We start from the raw sequence: 18526 nt of genomic DNA, 5'->3' as shown, positions 1-18526 counted from the left end.
GTGAAATGTCTATTCAAATCATTTATCTTTTAATTGGTTTTTTGTTTTTATTATTATCGAGTTACAAGAGTTTTAAAAAACATATTCTGGATACAAGTCCCTAACCAGATTTATGATTTGCAAATATTTTGTCCCATTGTATGGGTTGCATTTTCACTTTCTTAGAAGTGTCCTTTGAAGCATTAAACTTTTAAATTTTGATGCAGTCTGATTTATCTACTTTCTTTCTTTTGTCATTTTTACTTTTCGTGTCATATTTAAGAAATCATTGCCTAAGGCACAAAGATTGATCCTTATATTTTTTTTCTAAGAGTTTTATACTTACCATCTTTTAAAATTTATCTAACTATAATTTTTATAATTTAATTTTTTTCTTTTACTTATTTATTTTAACATCTTTATTGGAGTATAATTGCTTTACAATGGTGTGTTAGTTTCTGCTTTATAACACAGTGAATCAGTTATACATATACATATGTCCCCATATGTCTTCCCTCTTGCACCTCCCTCCCTCCCACCCTCCCTATCCCACCCCTCTATGTGGTCACAAAGCACCGAACTGATCTCCCTGTGCTATGCGGCTGCTTCCCACTAGCTATCTATTTTACGTTTGGTAGCGTATATATGTCCATGCCACTCTCTCACTTTGTCCCAGCTTACCCTTCCCCCTCCCCATATCCTCAAGTCCATTCTCTAGTAGGTCTGCATCTTTATTCCAGTCTTGCCCCTAGGTTCTTCATGACCACTTTCTTTTTTTTTTTTTTCTTTAGATTCCATATATATGTGTTAGCATTTGGTATTTGTTCTTCTCTTTCTGACTTCACTCTGAATGACAGTCTCTAGGTCCATCCACCTCACTACAAATAACTCAGTTTTGTTCCTTTTCATGGCTGAGTAATATTCCATTGCATATATGTGCCACATCTTCTTTATCCATTCATCTGTTGATGGACACTTAGGTTGCTTCCATGTCCTGGCTATTGTAAATAGAGCTGCAATTAACTTTTTTTTTTTTTTTTTTTTGTGGTACGCGGGCCTCTCACTGTTGTGGCCTCTCCCGTTGTGGAGCACAGGCTCCGGACGCGCAGGCTCAGTGGCCATGGTTCACGGGCCCAGCCACTCCGCGGCATGTGGGATCCTCCTGGACCGGGGCACGAACCTGTGTCCCCTGCGTCAGCAGGTGGACTCTCAACCACTGCGCCACCAGGGAAGCCCTGCAATGAACATTTTGGTACATGACTCTTTTTGAATTATGGTTTTCTCAGGGTATATGCCCAGTAGTGGGATTGCTGGGTCATATGGTAGTTCTACTTTTAGTTTTTTAAGGAACATCCATACTGTTCTCCATAGTGGCTGTATCAATTTACATTCCCACCAACAGTGCAAGAGGGTTCCCTTTTCTCCACACCCTCTCCAGAATTTATTGTTAGTAGATTTTTTGATGATGGCCATTCTGACTGGTGTGAGGTGATACCTCATTGTAGTTTTGATTTGCATTTCTCTAATGATTAATGATGTTGAGCATTCTTTCATGTGTTTGTTGGCAATCTGTATATCCTCTTTGGAGAAATGTCTATTTAGGTCTTCTGCCCATTTTTGGACTGGGTTGTTTGTTTTTTTGATATTGAGCTGCATGAGCTGCTTGTAAATTTTGGAGATTAATCCTTTGTCAGTTGCTTCATTTGCAAATATTTTCTCCCATTCTGAGAGTTGTCTTTTCGTCTTGTTTATGGTTTCCTTTGCTGTGCAAAAGCTTTTAAGTTTCATTAGGTCCCATTTGTTTATTTTTGTTTTTATTTCCATTTCTCTAGGAGGTGGGTCAAAAAGGATCTTGCTGTGATTTATGTCAAAGATATAATTTAATTTTTAATAGTAGCTGGGCTTAATCACCAGCTTTCAAAATTCCTGAAGTGCAACAATTGGCTATTGCAATTGTAATTTGGTATGAGTCAGCTCCAGCACACCATTGGTACTAGGAATATACCTTGCTGAGTGGTCCTAGAAAAAAGACAAATTAAAACTCTGATGTCCAGACTAATAGGAGAAAGATGCTGCTGGTCATTCACCCATGAAGGCAGGGGTGCCCAGGGGAATCTAACCCTGCTCTGAAAACAGATCTTCCTAACGGCAACTAGAAAAATAATCTAAGGCTAATCCCATGAGAAGTCTTAGGTGTGGTTCCAGAAACACCAAAAAGAATAGGATTCCTTTGGACTAACTGGGAAAACAAGTTGGGGTGGTGGTTGTGGCAGCATTAGATCGACCTATATTTTATAAAATTCCTCAAGAGATTAGGGCACAGGGAAGTAGGTTCTAACCTCAGAGAAAAAGCACTGACTGGTAGCAAATAGATGTGGCAGTGAGCCCAAGTCATTAGATGGAGCTCAGAGCCAGTTTGTCACTGGACAGATCACCAGCCTTTGCAGAGTATGAAAGCAAAGTCAAATGATACTAGCTATTCTGGATTACACCTACTGACTGGCAAGGAATATGAAAAACTGGAGGAGATACCAAGGATACCAGATATCAGAGCCAGCAAGTAAAAAGGACTGAAGGACATATGGTTCTGATAGAATATCATTTGAGATACTCTGGATGACTCCCCCTCACAACATCATCTCCTTAATCCCTTGCTGCCAAAAACAACTAGAAATACTGGATAAACTACCTAGAAATATTTTTTAATGTTTCATGGAGCTGGCAAGACAGTAATGAATCTACAGAAACAAAAAAAAAAAAAAAAAAAAGAAGAAAAAGGAAAAGAAAATACTCCTAAAAGGTAAGTGATCTGTAAAGCTGATTTTCACACTAAGGGTCAACCTAAGGGACCCTGTATTTACATTTTGATAATTACATGGAGTGCAGAGGATAGCAGATAAAGCCAAGGATCTGTGGGAGATCACTGCATAGATCTGAGATTCTAATGAACAATGCTATCATTATAAGAATGAGCAAGAAATAAATCCACCTTAAAGAAGAAGACACTGAAAATTAACCTGTCTCAACCTTTGCTCTGGGAGAATGGAAAAAAAAATTCCCTGAGAATTCATAAACTTAAGCAAGCCCTTACATGAGTTTGAAGCCAATTTCAAGCTACTTATGTGTATGGTTGCCAGATTTAGCAAATAAAAATAGAGGATGCCCAGTAAATTTCAGATAAAGAACAATTCTTTAGTATATGTTCCAAATATTGCACTAAAAAGTGTCTGTTGTTTATCTGAAATCTAAATTTAACTAGGTGTCCTGTATTTTATTTGGCAACCCTACCTATGTGGTATGAAACATCAAAGAGCAAATTTAAACTGTTCCTGGTTAATAGTGCCCCCTGGTGACATAGAAACAAACCTGTATCTTTGTGGAGGAATGTAACTTCAAACCAGGTTTCTAAGAATTTCCTCAGATTAAAATCCAACATAAACTCACAATAAAAACTCACAAAATATATAAGAAGAAAAAGGAAGTATAAGTATGAATCAGGAAGAAAATCCAGGAAGTATAGTCAAATCCACAAAGACTTCAGAAATTCGAATTATCACATTTAGAATACAAAATAATGTGATTAACATGTTTAAAAACTTAAAAGGAGAGACCTGGAAACATGAGCAACAGACTTAAAAAAAAATACAAGGAGACCTGAAAAAGAAACAAGTAGAGGCCTATGAATGAGTGAAAAATATAATGCCTGAAATTCAAAACTCAGTGGTTGGGTAAATAACCTATTAGACAAAGTTGTAGGAAGGATTAGTGAACTGGAGAAAACATTTGAAGAACTTATCCAAAATGAAGCTCAGAAAGACTAAGAGATGGAGAATAATATAGAGAGGTTAAAACGAATTGAAGACAAAGAGGATTTCTAACACAATTTAATTAGAATTCTAGAAGAAGGAAAGAGATTATGAGGATGAGGCAATGATACAAGAAACAATGGTTGTATATTTTCCTGAATTGTTGAGAGATACCAATTCTCAGATTCAGGAAGCCCCATGTTTCCCAGCAGGTAAGGAAAATAAATTCATGTCTAGATCCAGAAAAGTAAAACTACAGTGCTCCAAAGACAAAGAGATGGTTTTTAAAAATTGTTGGAGAGAAGAGAGATTATTAGGCAATAATAATAGCACATAATTGAGGAGTCTGAAGCTCTAAGTCCTTCCATATTGGTAAACAAAACTGCTGGTAAATTTCTTGCTTCTGTCAAGATTAGCTCAAGGTCTTGGGGTCAATTACTTTGAGATTCAACCATGGGAATTATGGAAGTCAAATCTCTATAGTGGAAACGAGGCAAAAATTGAAAAAAAGTGTAGCCACTCAAAGGTTTTGGTGAGGAAATTGCTGCATCATCAACTCAAAAATATTGTTTAGGGACTTCCCTGGTGGCCCAGTGGTTGAGAATCCATCTTATAATGTAGGAGACGCCAGTTCCAACCCTGGTCGGGGAACTAAGATCCCACATGCCGTGGGGCAGCTAAGCCTGCACACCGCAACTACTGAGCCCGCACACCATAGCTAGAGAGTCCATGCACCGCAACTAATGAGCCCATGCGCTCTGGAGCCCACATGCCATAACTAGAGAGAAGCTGGCATGCCACAAAAAAGTGTGGCCTGCACACTGCAACTAAGACTTGATGCAGCCAATAAATAAAGTAATTAATTAATAAAAACTTAAAAATATATATTGTTTAAAATCACCTGGAAATTGCCTAGATTTCCCACTTCACTTTTCTAGCATGGATGAGATAAGGTTTTGGTGTGTAAGTGTAGATCAATCAATTTTGATTTGTTTCAGAAAAAAAAGAAAATCAAGTCTGTCTTAAGTATTAAGCAAAGTGCTAGGCTCCCTTAAGGTGCTAACTATCCAATAAGAGGATTACCTATCATGGAAGGTAGAATGTAAAAGAAATTTTCTACTGCCAAAGAAAATAAAGCTCAGGGGATTTTTAGAGTAGAGAATATTCCCATTTGGTTGGAAAGATCAGATGAAGGAGACATATGAGATAGAGATTTAAGGAAGAACTGAAATTTTTTCTACAGGTAATGAAGATATTTTAGATGAAGTTTACATCATACACTAGAATATAGTTGTTCAAGGATGCTTAGGAAATAGCTAATTTGTTAGTTTGCTTGATGTATTTGAAAGGTGTTAAACAATAATAACACCCTCCCTCCCCCAATAAAGAAGTGTGTAGAGATGAGCCATGGCAGGCCTTGAATGCAGAGCTGAAGAACTCACACTTTATTGGGTAGGCAATCCTGATTGTATGGGAGGCTTGCTTCCAAAGCTCATCACAGATAGCAATCTGGCTTTCAGAGTCTATGCTCTTAACCACTCCTATGCTGCCTATGGACAATGATGCCTGTTTATAAGGTCCAGTGAATTTTTGGCAAATATTAGGTACTTGATAAATATTTGACCTTTGGAAAATTTTAGCATTGCTGATGATTTAAGAAGTGCAACTGTAAAGAATTAGGAAGTACCAAATAAACAATAAGCCCAATGCAGTGAGGGCTTTTGGGGAGCAGATGTCTTTTACACTACCTTTTTGTTTTTTTTAACCTGTAGAGCAATCTGATATACTACTAAACAAAAGTCAAAAAAGCAAATAAGTTTCTCTTAACTTGGTAAATTTACTTTTGATATATGCGTCAAGAAAATAATACAAAAGAAAGGAAAAAAAATCCAAGGATATTTGTAAGTGCCTTCTACTGGAAAGCCAACATTGTCAAAATGACCAAGCTTTAGTGACTGGTTAAACAGATGATGGTGTAATACAGTAAAACATTACGATATAGTGCAAATTATGCTACATATAAAAATACGCATTTGAAATAGCTATGAGAAAAATATTAAATAAAAGTGGTGTAAACTATTATACATTATTTGTCTACATGTACAAATTATGTCTATAAACTGTACTATGTTACTACAAAGTGATAAAGGTTGAAAGAGTCAGATCTTGGGCAGCTGATACATTATAGAGAGGGGATTTTTCCAGTTTTGTTGATTATAATTATTTTGGCTTTCTTTCATTATATAGATATGTGTCAATAGACAATGAAAGATATTCTTTGAATTGAAACCACATACTACCTAGGCAAAAAGCTGTTAGGTAGTGAATGTATTCAAATAGGTGACTATCAGTAAGAAAATCCTTTACTGTACAAGGGAGAATAGACTCAAGTTTCCTCGAACTCTGATTCTATTTCCTTCTGGGACTTTTAAACTCTATTTTTTTTTCTATTTCTTATATCATCTACTTCTTACATTATTCAAAGAAAACCTCATAATATAATTGTCAATTATACTCTGATTGGCATGCAAATAAGATTAGTCTTGCCAGTGAAGTCTTGTGTAATGATTTAAATATCAATTACACAGGTAAAAAACGAGGAACACTCATGCCAAGTAAGCCATGAGATGACTAAATTTAGAAAGATGTGAAATCTACTAAGCCAGATATTAATATCCTATTAATATAATCCATGTTAATATCTCCCTGAAAATAACTGAAGTGAAAAATAACAAATTTAAACATAAACTGCATTAATACTTTCTAGCATGTGAAGAGGAAGATGAAACCAACAAATAATAATATACAGCCTTGATGACCCCAGAAAGTGGAATTTAACATACCTCTTAACACTTTCCTTTTAGTATTCAGGAGATCTGACTAGAGAGTAACAACAGCAAATCATTAATGCAGAATGCTCTACTGCAAAGTATAATGAAGGTTTACATGATGTGTATGATATAAAAAATAGCCAAGAAAACATAGAGTTTCAAGGTAAGAGATCCTATAAACTATCAAATGAGAAACTAATCCCCAGCACTAATCAAATTCAGGAAGCAGAATCAGAGCTGTTAAGTCTAATCTCCCAATTTGGCACGTGTCCAAAATGTGGTCAGGTGCACTAACTACTTTAGGGTAGAAAAACCGACATGATCTGTCTTTATAAAAACTAAACCAAATGATGATTTAAGAACATCATTATCTCTGAGTAATGATACAAACTAGCATATTCATTACAATATGTAAATGTTCCCTTTTCACTTGACTGAAGAAGAATCATGTTCTTGATGAATATGTTCTTACAGCGATTCTGTCTTATTCTTAGCCAGAAAGAAAGACATGTGGTAAGCATGTAATAATCCAGGCAGCTGATGAAATGTTTTTTGTTTTTTTTAATTTCGATTGTTATCACAAAGATGGTGAAAGTGTTCCATCCACAGTCCCTTAACTCCATACACTCTCCCTGGGTGACCTCATCCAAACCCACAGTTTCAAGGACGATTTGTACATCTATAAAACCTCCAAATCGCAAGATTCTCCCTGCAGTACCGCCTTCTCCTTCCAGCAAACGTCTTCACCTATTTTCATTAGGGAAACTGACACCTTTAGAAAGCTGCTCCCTTAATCACAGCCCCATCCGATCGGAATACTTACCAAGATCCATCTAGCCCAGCTTACTTCCCACCCATCTCTCCTACCTAAGATCAATGCTTCATCTTGCTCTGACTTTATACTCCCAATATTCCTCAATCAATTTTCCTGCTTTATTGTATCTCTGTCTTTCTGTGGGCATTTAAATGGAACCCAGCTGAATGTCACTCCTGCCCCTCAAGATCCAGTGAAACTGCCTCAAACTGATGGCATGTGAAAGTTCAAGTTCAAATTCTTAGGTGCTTACAACCATAGGACCCTTCCAGCCTCCAAGCCCAGGAATTCTTGTGTGCCCTCTGTTCCTCAGCTTTCTCTTTGGTTTCTACAAGAAACTCACTCACACTTAAGATCAGTGGATTGAATTATTGACTTTACTGAAGACCTCTGAGAGATGGAGGACAGGGTCCATCATCCAGCACACATTTTCTGCCATCTTGCTCATGCACCCACCCCTCTCTCCATCCTCTCACTCTTCATCCTTTTCATTCCTGGTTGCTCTGGGAGCACCGGTTTCACCCCACTTCTACCTCATTGTGCCAGCCAACCAATTTTCTCTTTCTCCACATGGTTGATTGCAAAGTTTCACCAACTATTGTCTTGCAATCTCTTAAATCTGTCACTTTTGATTTTATTTCTAGCACACCACCTTAGCTTGGGTTTTTGACGCTCCCATGTCGATTACTGGAGTCCCACAGTGAACTGACTAGATGTGCGGTTTTGACTCAGCCCTCTCCAATAAATCCTGCACAGACCTCAACGATGTGTCTTTCTAGAGCCATCCTTCACCAAGTCAGTCCCGAGGGAAGTTCTTTAACAAATCCTAATTCTTATGTAATAGAGTCCCAATTGCTTAGTCTGGCATTTGAGACCTCCTATAATCTGGTCCTAAACTAACTTTCTGGCCTTATCTCCCAGTCCTCTGCCGCCTGAACCAGTCAAACTGGGAGAACGGCTCTCCTTTGCATCTACTTGTACTGTCTCGCCTCCCAAGTCTTCAGTGTGTGACCCACCCCACCCGTTCTCACTCTAGCTGTCTTAATCCACTCATTTTCAGAGCTGGTCTCAAATATTACCTCTTCTTTCAAGCCTTTCCTGGTTCTCTAAGCCCAGAGAAATCTTTGGACACATGATCTAATTTCTCTCCATCTGTATGAGGATCAGAATTGTATCTGTTTCACCAGAGACTGAGAGGTTTCCCGGGACATGGGACCTGCAGTGCTAAAAATGAACAGCCCTGGGCAAACTGGGACAATTGGTCACTCTACCTGTAATATGTGTGGCAGCTGTAATATATGTGGCAAGGGTCCTGGGGCAGGAAAGGAAGGCCATGTTTTTTGTGCATGCCTACTGTGGAAATTTAGATGTCAGGGCTGGCCACAGAAAACTCCAGGGAGAGAAAAGGAAGGGGGTGAGGACACTTTTTGGAGCTAAGGATAGGCCAACTGGGGCTGAGACCTTCAGATAAATACATAGCTAAAGGGATCCCACTTTTACATTTTCCCTCATTTTAGCTCTCTTTTTTTGCTTAAGAAATTAAGAAAAAGAAGGGGGGATAAAAAGATACATTCCAAGTAAAGGAATTTTAATAAGGATATAGAAGGCTCTATAAATAGTCCTGTGAAAGGAAAATATTTTTAACTGTTACAGCAAAGAAATATAATCATTAAGGAAACTTAATACATAAGACTATATACAAATTTTCAAATTCTGCATGCCAAAAACTACTGCACACAACTTAAAATGCAAATAACAAATTAGGGAAAATGTTTTCAATATATAAGACAAAGGTTTTAAAATCATTAATATTGATAAATAGGGAATTCCCTGGTGGTCCAGTAGTTAGGACTCAGCACTTTCACTGCTAGGGCCTGGGCTCGATCCCTGGTTGGGGAATTAAGATGATGCAAGCCGTGCGGTGCGGCAAAAATAAAAGAATCGTTAATAAATAGACAGATTTTATGAAGCAGTAGAAACAGATAAACAACCTAGAAGAAAAATAAGCAAAAGTTTTTTATAGAGACATGCAAATGGCTCTTAAACACATTCAGCAATATTCAGATTCATTAACAGTTAAAGAAATTCAAGGTAAAATAACAAGCATTTTTATCTTTCAAATGAAAAATGAGGAAAGAACTTAGAATTTCATAAACTGCTTACAAGCATGTAAATTGGTAGATAATTTGGCCATATATTTCAAAAGCCTTACAATGATTCATAATCTTTTACCTATCAAGCTTCTTTCTGGGAATTTGTTTTAAGGAAATGATAAAAAATATATACAAAGATTTATAGAATACAGTTTTATCATAGAGATATTTTTAATAATGAAAAAACTGAGATGTATTTAAATGAGACTGAACAACGATAATCAATAGGCAATTGATCAAATACACTGTGATACATTTATGTAAAGATTTAATATGCAGTCATTGAAAAAATAATTTTTAATGACATGAGAAATTTGTCACAATATGTTGCAAGGAAAAAAGCAGGCTAAAAACCATATGCAAGATGATTCTATTTTTATAAAAATATACTATAATGGTGTGTGTATGCATATGTATATCTAGAGAGATAGACTTCTGGTTGATGTATTATAGATCATTTTAATGTTATTCCATGAGTTTTTCTGAATTTAAAAATTGTATAAAACAGTACAATTTATGTACATAAATTTGAAATTTGAAGTCAGAAATATTTAAAATAATTTAAAATGTTCACCCTGATATTTCATATTATCAGGCTCTTTAACTGTGTCTAGCTACTGAAATAAATCTATTATGAAATAGGTGTAGTGATTTCTTTTTTTTTTAATGTAATAAACATGGCCTCCCTTTGCCCCTTTATTATTATTTTTTAATGTAATAAAAATGATTTCTTAAACAAATACTATACTCAAACATTAATTGAAAAGCATGCACATTTTACTGTTAAACACATGTCCCTCTTCCAACAAAATGAAATGTCATCCTGAGTCACCTTGGGTCACCAAAGGTCTCAGTTGACTTTCTACTGGTATTTGACCATGTCCTGTAGAACTGCATGACTTCATCCTCCTGTTACTGAATGCAAATTCCTGTGCCTGATGTACAGTGGGGCCAAACAAACCAAAATGTCAGAGTTTGGAGCAGAGAAAGGTTTATTGCAGGGTCAATGTCAGCGTTCGGAGCAGAGAAAGGTTTATTGCAGGGTCAATGTCAGAGTTTGGAGCAGAGAAAGGTTTATTGCAGGGTCAGTGTCAGAGTTCGAAGAAGAGAAAGGTTTATTGCAGGGTCAATGTCAGCGTTCGGAGCCTAGAAAGGTTTATTGCAGGGTCAATGTCAGCGTTCGGAGCAGGGTCAAGCAAGGAGAATGATGGCTCGTGCTCAAAAAACCGTGAAGCCCCTGATGGTTTGTTTTGCAGAAGTTTTTATAGGCAAAATTTGGGGTGAGGGCTACAGGGTGTGTGACTTTCTTCTGATTGGTCGGTGGTGAGGTAACAGGGCAGTGCTCCAGGAATCTTTCCCTCAGTCTGAAGTTACCACCCTCCACCAGGGGAATCTTCTGCAGAAGAACTCAAAGATACTGTTATGTAGATTCCTTGAGAGGAACCAGGACCCTGCCCCAAGGCTGCACGATGGTTTCTTGACTGTTCCTCCCTTTTTTCTGAATTCCCTCTCTTCCCTGATTAGCAACTGTTTGAATCTGCCTTTGGAACTCAGGGAGGGTCAAGGAGGCTGAATGAAGCCTATTTCCTACAAACAGGAAACGGGGGACACGGAAAGGATTTGTACCAGGAGGGCCCCACAGGGTCCTGCTCCATTTCACTACTTGATGAACATTTACAGCTGTAGTTGATGGGGAGGACTGAAGAAACTCCTAGGACCAGAATGAAAACAACAACTATTTTGGTTATGGGGACAGGACCACACCACAAAAGAGAATTAGGGAACTAAAGAGAGATCTTACCACACAGAAGGAGCCTGGCAGAACAAATATGCCAATTCAGCAGCAGGCCCTGGAGGTCGGAGGTCAGAGGTGGGTGGAGGAATAGGAAAAGTGTGCTAGCTTGAACTGGAACCCTTCCAATCCAGTTATCTTGGCAGTGTACACTGTCATCTGGGGAGAAAAAGGGCTGTATGTGTGAATTGTTTAAAGATAAACAGAGGCATATTACAAATTTCAAGAATTTTTTGAGCAAAAACTCAATTCAAAACTGGCAACATCCAATCTAGCAGATAGAAAGGAGTTCCAAGGAGAGGTACCAAATGAAAGATTTTTATAGGCAGAAGGGAGTGGGAACAAGGAAATTATACTAGGCAAAAGATTGGGTCCGTTACTGCAAGGTTACTTCCCTTTGGGGGATGGCAGGGGTCTATCAGGCAGATTACCTAACTAGTGCTGATCAGACGATTCCTAATTGACTGGTTTTAGATTCCATTTCTGGGAGAATAGAAACTGTAAGTCTCTGGTGACATGGGGCTTAGCATAAGCGACTCCATTTTGGGCCTGTTGTTTCATTTTTAACAAAAGGAACATGCTATCTCCATGAATTCTATATCTCTCAGAGGTCCAAATAATTTTCCTGGCATCAGTCACTGTGCCCTGTCCACTAAGCAGTGTAACATGTGGTGGAGAAATTGGTCTATTCATTTGCAAGAGATTGTCACCCTGAGGACTGAGAAGATCCATCATGACCAAGTGAACCACCAATCAGCTGATGTCTGGTGTGGACAGAGGACTTTCTGGAAAGGAAACTGGACCAGTGAGACAAGGACTGGGCATGGTGGCAGCCTGGAAGATTCATTAGTGATGTCAGGCACAGTATAGAACCCTAGATGTATTTTGGAGGGATTACACTAGGGGCTGGAGTTCTGGCTGGAGCAAATAGGTCAATTTAGCTATCCAGATTTAGGTATTAGTGTTAATATCAACCGATTTTTAGCCTCAAGCTGGTGAAGCTTTAGGACATTAAGATTACCCATGACATTGTTTCTTTTTTTGAAATTTATTTGGGTGTGTTGCTTTCTTTTTTTAACAAATACCAGTACAGGTCTGATGGTTATAAAACTTTTATTCATTCATTCAACAACTGTTCATTGAACAAGCTCTATGCACTTGGGAAAACAAACACTTTTAAAAGAGTCTGTGCCTTCACGGGAACTCCCTAGCGGTCCAGTGGTTAGGAACCTGTACCTACACTGCCTTTACAAGTGGAAATTTACGTCACCTTCACAAAGTAAAACTGATGCCCCGCTATTAGGCAGAAAGGGGAGGGCAGAGAGTTCTTCAGTATCCGCCGTTTCTCAGTTGCCTCCAAAAATTATCTTAATGCTAAAGTGGCATATTTTGATCCCCTTCAATGTTGACTGTGGATTCCTTTTTTTTCTTTTAGTGTATTACCTATTGCAATTTACTCATGTTTCTTTCTCTGCTATTAGGTGACCGGCTCCTTAAGGAAAAGACTTGTCTGATTCACCTGCACACCCTCAGGACAGAGTAGATTTTAGAGGAATCTGTTGTCCCTCTCCAATCAGCCCATAATTGCTATGGGTGTGCAAACCAGATACCCAACGTGCTAGAATTATTTTAGGGTAACAAGCTTTATGACTTCTTGTGTATGGTTTTGATGTCAACTATTGTGGCTGAGTGAGTTCCTTGCTTCCATTTCCATTCTAGGATGTAGTCAAGATAAGTGTTATCTGGGACTTCCTGGTGGCGCAGTGGTTAAGAATCCGCCTGCCAACGCAGGGGACAAGAGTTCAATCCCTGCACCGGGAAGATCCCACATGCCGCGGAGCAACTAAGCCTGTGGTTGCCGCGCCACAACTACTGAGCCTGTGCTCTAGAGCCCGCAAGCCACAACTACTGAAGCCCACGTGCCACAACTACTGAAGCCCGCGCGCCTAGAGCCCGTGCTCCACAAGAGAAGCCACCGCAGTGAGAAGCCCGCGCACTGCAATGAAGTGTAGCCCCCGCTCACCGCAACTAGAGAAAGCCCGCGCAGCAACGAAGACCCAACACAGCCAAAAATAAAAAAATAAATAAAAAAAAGATAAGTGTTATCATTTGCAAAATAGGGTACATTGATTTGTTGAGCGATGTACCTCATTTTCTTACTGCATGGTTTCTTTGCACTTAAAAGAAAACTACAGTACAATTCTGACCCAAACTCAAAAGTTTATTTTTATTAATTAATTTTATTAATTAACTAAATTGTTTTTACTCATATTAGTGCTTTACCCTACAAACACCAGTAGCTGCTTTCCATTTAATTTCTAGGCGTGAAACCATTGTTAAAACTTTGAGATATCGCCACAATTTGGGTTTTTTTTTCCTTTAAAGCAAAGTAAATTATCTAATTATACAGATGGACAAGGTCTCGTTCCTATACATCTCGCTCTTCCCAAATATTTTTTAATCACAACTCTGTGTTTTGAAAGCCCTTTTTAAAACTAAACACATGGATCCTCAAGAGACCCAGGATCGGGGAACGCTTTCAGCCCAGGCCCAATCTCACCCCTCCAAACTTGGATAGTAAAGGCCGCGCCACTGGAGATTGCTGAGCGCCGCCAAAGGCTGCACGGGGCCCCGGCCGGGAGCGGGGGCGGAGCGTCGCAGCGCAGAGAAGAGCCCCCGGCCCTCCCCGCGCCGGGCCCGCGTCGCTCGCCGGAATCCGGTACCGCAGCCGCTGCGGGTCGGCCCCTTCCGCTCGTTCCGGGCTCCCGGCATGGGCATGCAGCTTCTGCGGGGACTGCGGCTCTGGGGGCTCGGCGCCTCCGCAGGCCTGGTCGCCGCGGCCCGAGCCCCCACCGCCCCCCGCTCCCCGCCCCGCCTCCGCGCCTCGCCCGCTGACCCCCGGCCCCGCCCCGGCTTCCGCCTCCGCACCCACCTCCCGGCTGGCCGCAGGTTGCAGCGCCAGGCCGCAGCCGCCTGCAGAGACCTGCCGCCAGCCAACGCCAGCGCTATGGAGCGCGCCGGAGCCGGTGAGCCCGGGTAGCCGAGCGGGCCGGGTGGGGTGACCGGAGCCCGGGGGCGTGGGCCCCGCTCGGCGCTCGGCCTCAGGGAGGGCCCGGCCTCGCCGCCCCCCTGCGCCCCCAGCGCTTGGAGCGCGACCCCACGCCTGCCCAGCTCGGGGCCTCCTCTCCCCGCTCAGCGCGGGACTCTAGCCGCTGGGAGCCCAGTGCAACCGGGGTGTGATCAGTGCTGCTTGTAAGCAAGCGTTTTCGTTAGTGCACGCACTGCTGGTGCGACCGGAGGCCGGGGGTGTGAACCCACGCTAAGTTTCACTTTGCTTTCCCGAAGGTCTTATGACCTTTTAGAAAGTTCATGCCTTCACACACCCTCCGACGGTGTTATTGTGTGGTCGGCAAACTTAGAAAAAGCTCAGTTTTTATACTTTATCACAAACAATCAAAGACCTGAACCACTACACTTGGGGTTTCCTTCTAGGATTTTATTCTAGGTGTAGAAATGACCTCTTTAAACTGGCGCTAGATCTAAAGTAGGGCTCAGAATTGATTTCCAGTTCAGGTCGGCATTTGCTGTGGACTGAACTTTGTGGGTAGAACGAGTTACGGGTTGGACTTTTAGTGAAAGGGACCAACAAGCCAATTAGAGAAAAGGTGCTCTTCTGTGAGATTTTTGTAATATAAACGCATAAAAAGATATGAAAAGCATGAAAATCTTAAAATGTTATGCAGTAGCCGTTAACTAGTGTGAATATGTTTACAGTTATTGAGGGAATGAAATGATGAAGACCTTGTAGGTGTATGCTGAGGGCGGGAGTTTTTTTTTTTTTTTTTTTTGCGGTACGCGGGCCTCTCACCGCTGGAGCCTTTCTAGCTGCGGAGCACAGGCCCCGGACGCGCAGGCCCAGCGGGCATGGCTCACGGGCCCAGCCGCTCCGAGGCACGCGGGACCCTCCCGGACCCGGGCACGAACCCGCGTCTCCTGCATTGGCAGGGGGACTCTCAACCACTGCGCCACCAGGGAATCCCCAAGGGCGGGAGTTTTTGAGATGCATTTATAAAGGGGGACCTGTAGGGGATTGTCAGTGTCAAAGAGAAAGGATTCACACCCCAGCTCCTTTAGCGTCTGGCCTTGCAACTGAGGATGCTGACGGCGTACTTTAAGATGTTTGTGGAGTTTACTGTCTTCTTACATTCCTTTTCAGATATTATTAACTTTAATCCATTACTCTCTAGTAATTTGGGTTATACTTTAGTTTCTGTTTTAACGATGTGGAAACCAAAGCATGGAGGTCAGGTGACTTGTTGACAGCTCTCAACATTTCTCCAGCTGTAAGATGTTTCTATTTTTAGTAGCCAGGCCAGGACTGACATGGATGATGGGATTGACTCTTTTTACTAGTTCTTGGGGAATATACCTACTATATACCTAGTAGAGTGAATAAAAGAGAATCTTTCTCAGTAAAGTTGTACTTGGTTATCCAAATAGGAAACTACATTTTGTGTGACAAAGGGCAGACTATCCTTTTTCTCTTCTATTGGTCTTTGATGAAGGCATTTGCTGAAGTGCACATATATTTGAATATTAGTGTATACTTCATGTATGGTTTTATAATATATTTTAAATGTGTGCATTGTTTCCTTATAAAAGTAATATTAATTCTGTTTAAAACACTTGAATAGCAGAAATATATTGAGTGCAGCTCTGTCAGCCTTTTCATATATAATTGTAAACATAGCGCAAGTGCGTAAGTAGTCTTATATCTGCTTTTCAAAAGGTCAGTACAGGTATCCCCTGCTTTTCAAAAGTTCACGTTATGTCACTTTGCTTTTACATTTATGAAAGACCTGCATTAGCACCTGTTTTCACTAATCAAAAGAAATCCTAACAGGATTTTTCAACCAAAGATAATTGCTTCTTCACTTGACGTCATTTTGGCTTAGCAAATTTTTCGTAGGAAGGCTCTGCTTTCAGATAGCAGGGAATCCTGTATTTGTTACGAACTTTTCTCAGCTGTTGTAGTCTTCCTAGCCATTATTCTTAGTTGTCATTATAGCGAGTATCCTTTGTTTAACCATTTCCCTATTATTAGGCATTTAAGTTGTTAAACTTTTTCTTTTTTGTTTAAACAGAGCTGAGGTGAATCTATTTTAACAAGTATGATAGACTCCCAGATATCTATCTGGTATCTGTTGGGGTAAGAAGAAAATTCTCATGGCTCCTGATTGCTTTCTGAAAGGATTGCCTCAGTTTACAGTGCTATAAACTACGTATGTGAACTTTCCAGCAGGGCATGTTGCTGGAAAGGGTGGGTTTTGGCCATTGAGTAACTGGATTCAAATTCTAGCCCCAAGACCTACTAGCTGTAACCTGAGGCAGGTTACTTAATCGGCTAGGGTGTAAAATGAGTATAATAAGAGTACTGCCTGATAGCATGGTTAAATGAGTTACTGTCTGTAAAGTGCTTCCAGCTGTGCCTGGCATAGGAACGAGCTCAAATGTTAGCTGTTGTTGTTACTACTAGTAGTAGTTAACCAGTTTCACCTGTCTTTATAGTATTAATGCACTTAGCAGTGTTACTTTTATTTGGATTTGTACAAAAGATAGAATTTTATTTTAACTATAGTTAGACCAGATTTTAAGTACTTAAAATGGTGAATTCATAGTTTAAATGCTTTATTTAAAGGTTGGTTATTTTAAGGCAGTTTTCCCAAAGCAACATATTTGCACTTCTGCAAAAGAAAGTGTAGTTATGATGGCTGTGTTGAATTCAGGTCTGCCAGCCTTTGCCCAAACACTAGCGCTTAGAGAACTGGAGGAAGGCTTCCAGATATGAGTCCTGCTGAGAAACATTGTTCTATAGAATGGCCGGCAGTTCTTTCAAGAGTTACTTGAAAGTGGTATTCTCTTTTTTCTGAGTTAATAATTCATATCTACAAAAAGGTTTTCAACTATTCTGTAATTTAATAGAACAAAATTTGTATTTCAAGTTCTAGATGCTTGTTGATTTTGACATACCATTGCACTCAAGAGTTTATTTATTTTAAAAATTAAAAATCTTTTAAAAAAGATTTTATTGGCATATAGTTGATTTACAATGTTGTGTTAGTTTCAGGTGTGCAGCAAAATGATTCAGTTATACATATACATATCTTCATTCTTTTTCAGATTCTTCACCCTTATAGGTTATTACAGAATATTGAGTAGAGTTCCTTGTGCTCTACAGTAGGTCCTTGTTGGTTATCTATTTTATATATAGTAGTCTGTGTATGTTAATCCCAAGCTTCAAGAGTTTACATGTACTTTATTTAACAAGATGGGGAATGATGTTGAGCAAGTCATGTTATACTTCAATTTTTATTTTTATGTCAAATAGAATATCATTTATTCTGTGAAAATGAATCTGTGATGGGCTAAGGATGCCATTAAACACCAGGAATTATTTTTAGGAGCACTGAGATAGCTGTGTGGCCATGGAGCTTGAGTAATTTATTAACCACTCCCAAATGGGTACTTACCTTTGTTGTTCAGTACAAGTGTATTGAGCACCTCCTGTGAGTTGGACACTGTGCTAGGCATTGAGGAATCAAAGGAGGATAAGACGTAGCACTTAAGGAACTTAGAGTACGGCGACCATACAGACAGATAGGGGTGTAATTGGAAAAGTTCCCCGTTTCACTTTTCAAAGGAGCCCTGGTTTGGGCTGTAAATTATCTGGTCACTTTAGCTTAGAGTCTAATGGAGAAGACATGTAAGTGGACATCTATAACATGATGTATTCATGCTGTGATTGTATGTGGAAGGAGATTGGATTACCTCACTCAGCCCTGAGCTGGTCATCGGGAAAGATTTCCCTGCCAGTAGACGATTAATCAGAGTTTTTACTTTTAAGTTGATTGTTCTCAACTGTTAACATAATTTCTTAGTCTGGCACAGAATCAAGGTATGGAATAAGTGAAAGGGGAGCAGTGGTTTTCAAACTTCATTGCACGTTAGAGTCACCCTGCGAGGCTTTATAAAAGTACAAGAGGCTGGCCTCATTTCCAGAGATTCTGATTTAGGTGGCCTGGGGTGAGACCCAGATGTTGATCATTTAAAAAAGCTCTTCAGGTGATTCTAATGTACAACCAAGCTTTAGA

At 39.9% G+C, this 18526-nt stretch overlaps 1 protein-coding gene and 1 long non-coding RNA gene across 6 annotated transcripts in view; one reads left to right on the top strand and one right to left on the bottom strand.

The window, feature by feature from the left end:
• Positions 1 to 1564: 1564 nt before the first annotated feature.
• Positions 1565 to 14444, bottom strand: LOC132436925 (uncharacterized). The gene is made up of 3 exons (XR_009521925.1): positions 14308 to 14444; positions 11385 to 11534; positions 1565 to 1998 (listed from the first exon to the last, which is right to left on the bottom strand). It is a non-coding gene; the product is annotated as an uncharacterized lncRNA (long non-coding RNA).
• Positions 13938 to 18526, top strand: part of AKAP7 (A-kinase anchoring protein 7) — a 129555-nt gene continuing 124966 nt past the window's right edge. For 4 of the 5 annotated variants that reach the window (XM_060029955.1, XM_060029954.1, XM_060029956.1 and 1 more), the window contains exon 1: positions 14291 to 14401. In XM_060029955.1, the coding sequence (XP_059885938.1) occupies positions 14383 to 14401 (19 nt within the window). In that variant the 5' untranslated portion in view covers positions 14291 to 14382. Of the gene's footprint in view, positions 14402 to 18526 lie in introns of all 5 variants that reach the window. The other variant, XM_060029953.1, reaches the window with a different exon arrangement.

This window comes from Delphinus delphis, chromosome 14 (genome assembly GCF_949987515.2).
Source record: "Delphinus delphis chromosome 14, mDelDel1.2, whole genome shotgun sequence".
NCBI classification, from domain to species: Eukaryota; Metazoa; Chordata; class Mammalia; order Artiodactyla; family Delphinidae; genus Delphinus; species Delphinus delphis.
The sequence above is the reverse complement of the archived record's forward strand: the minus strand, read 5'-3'. Positions and strand labels throughout refer to the sequence as shown.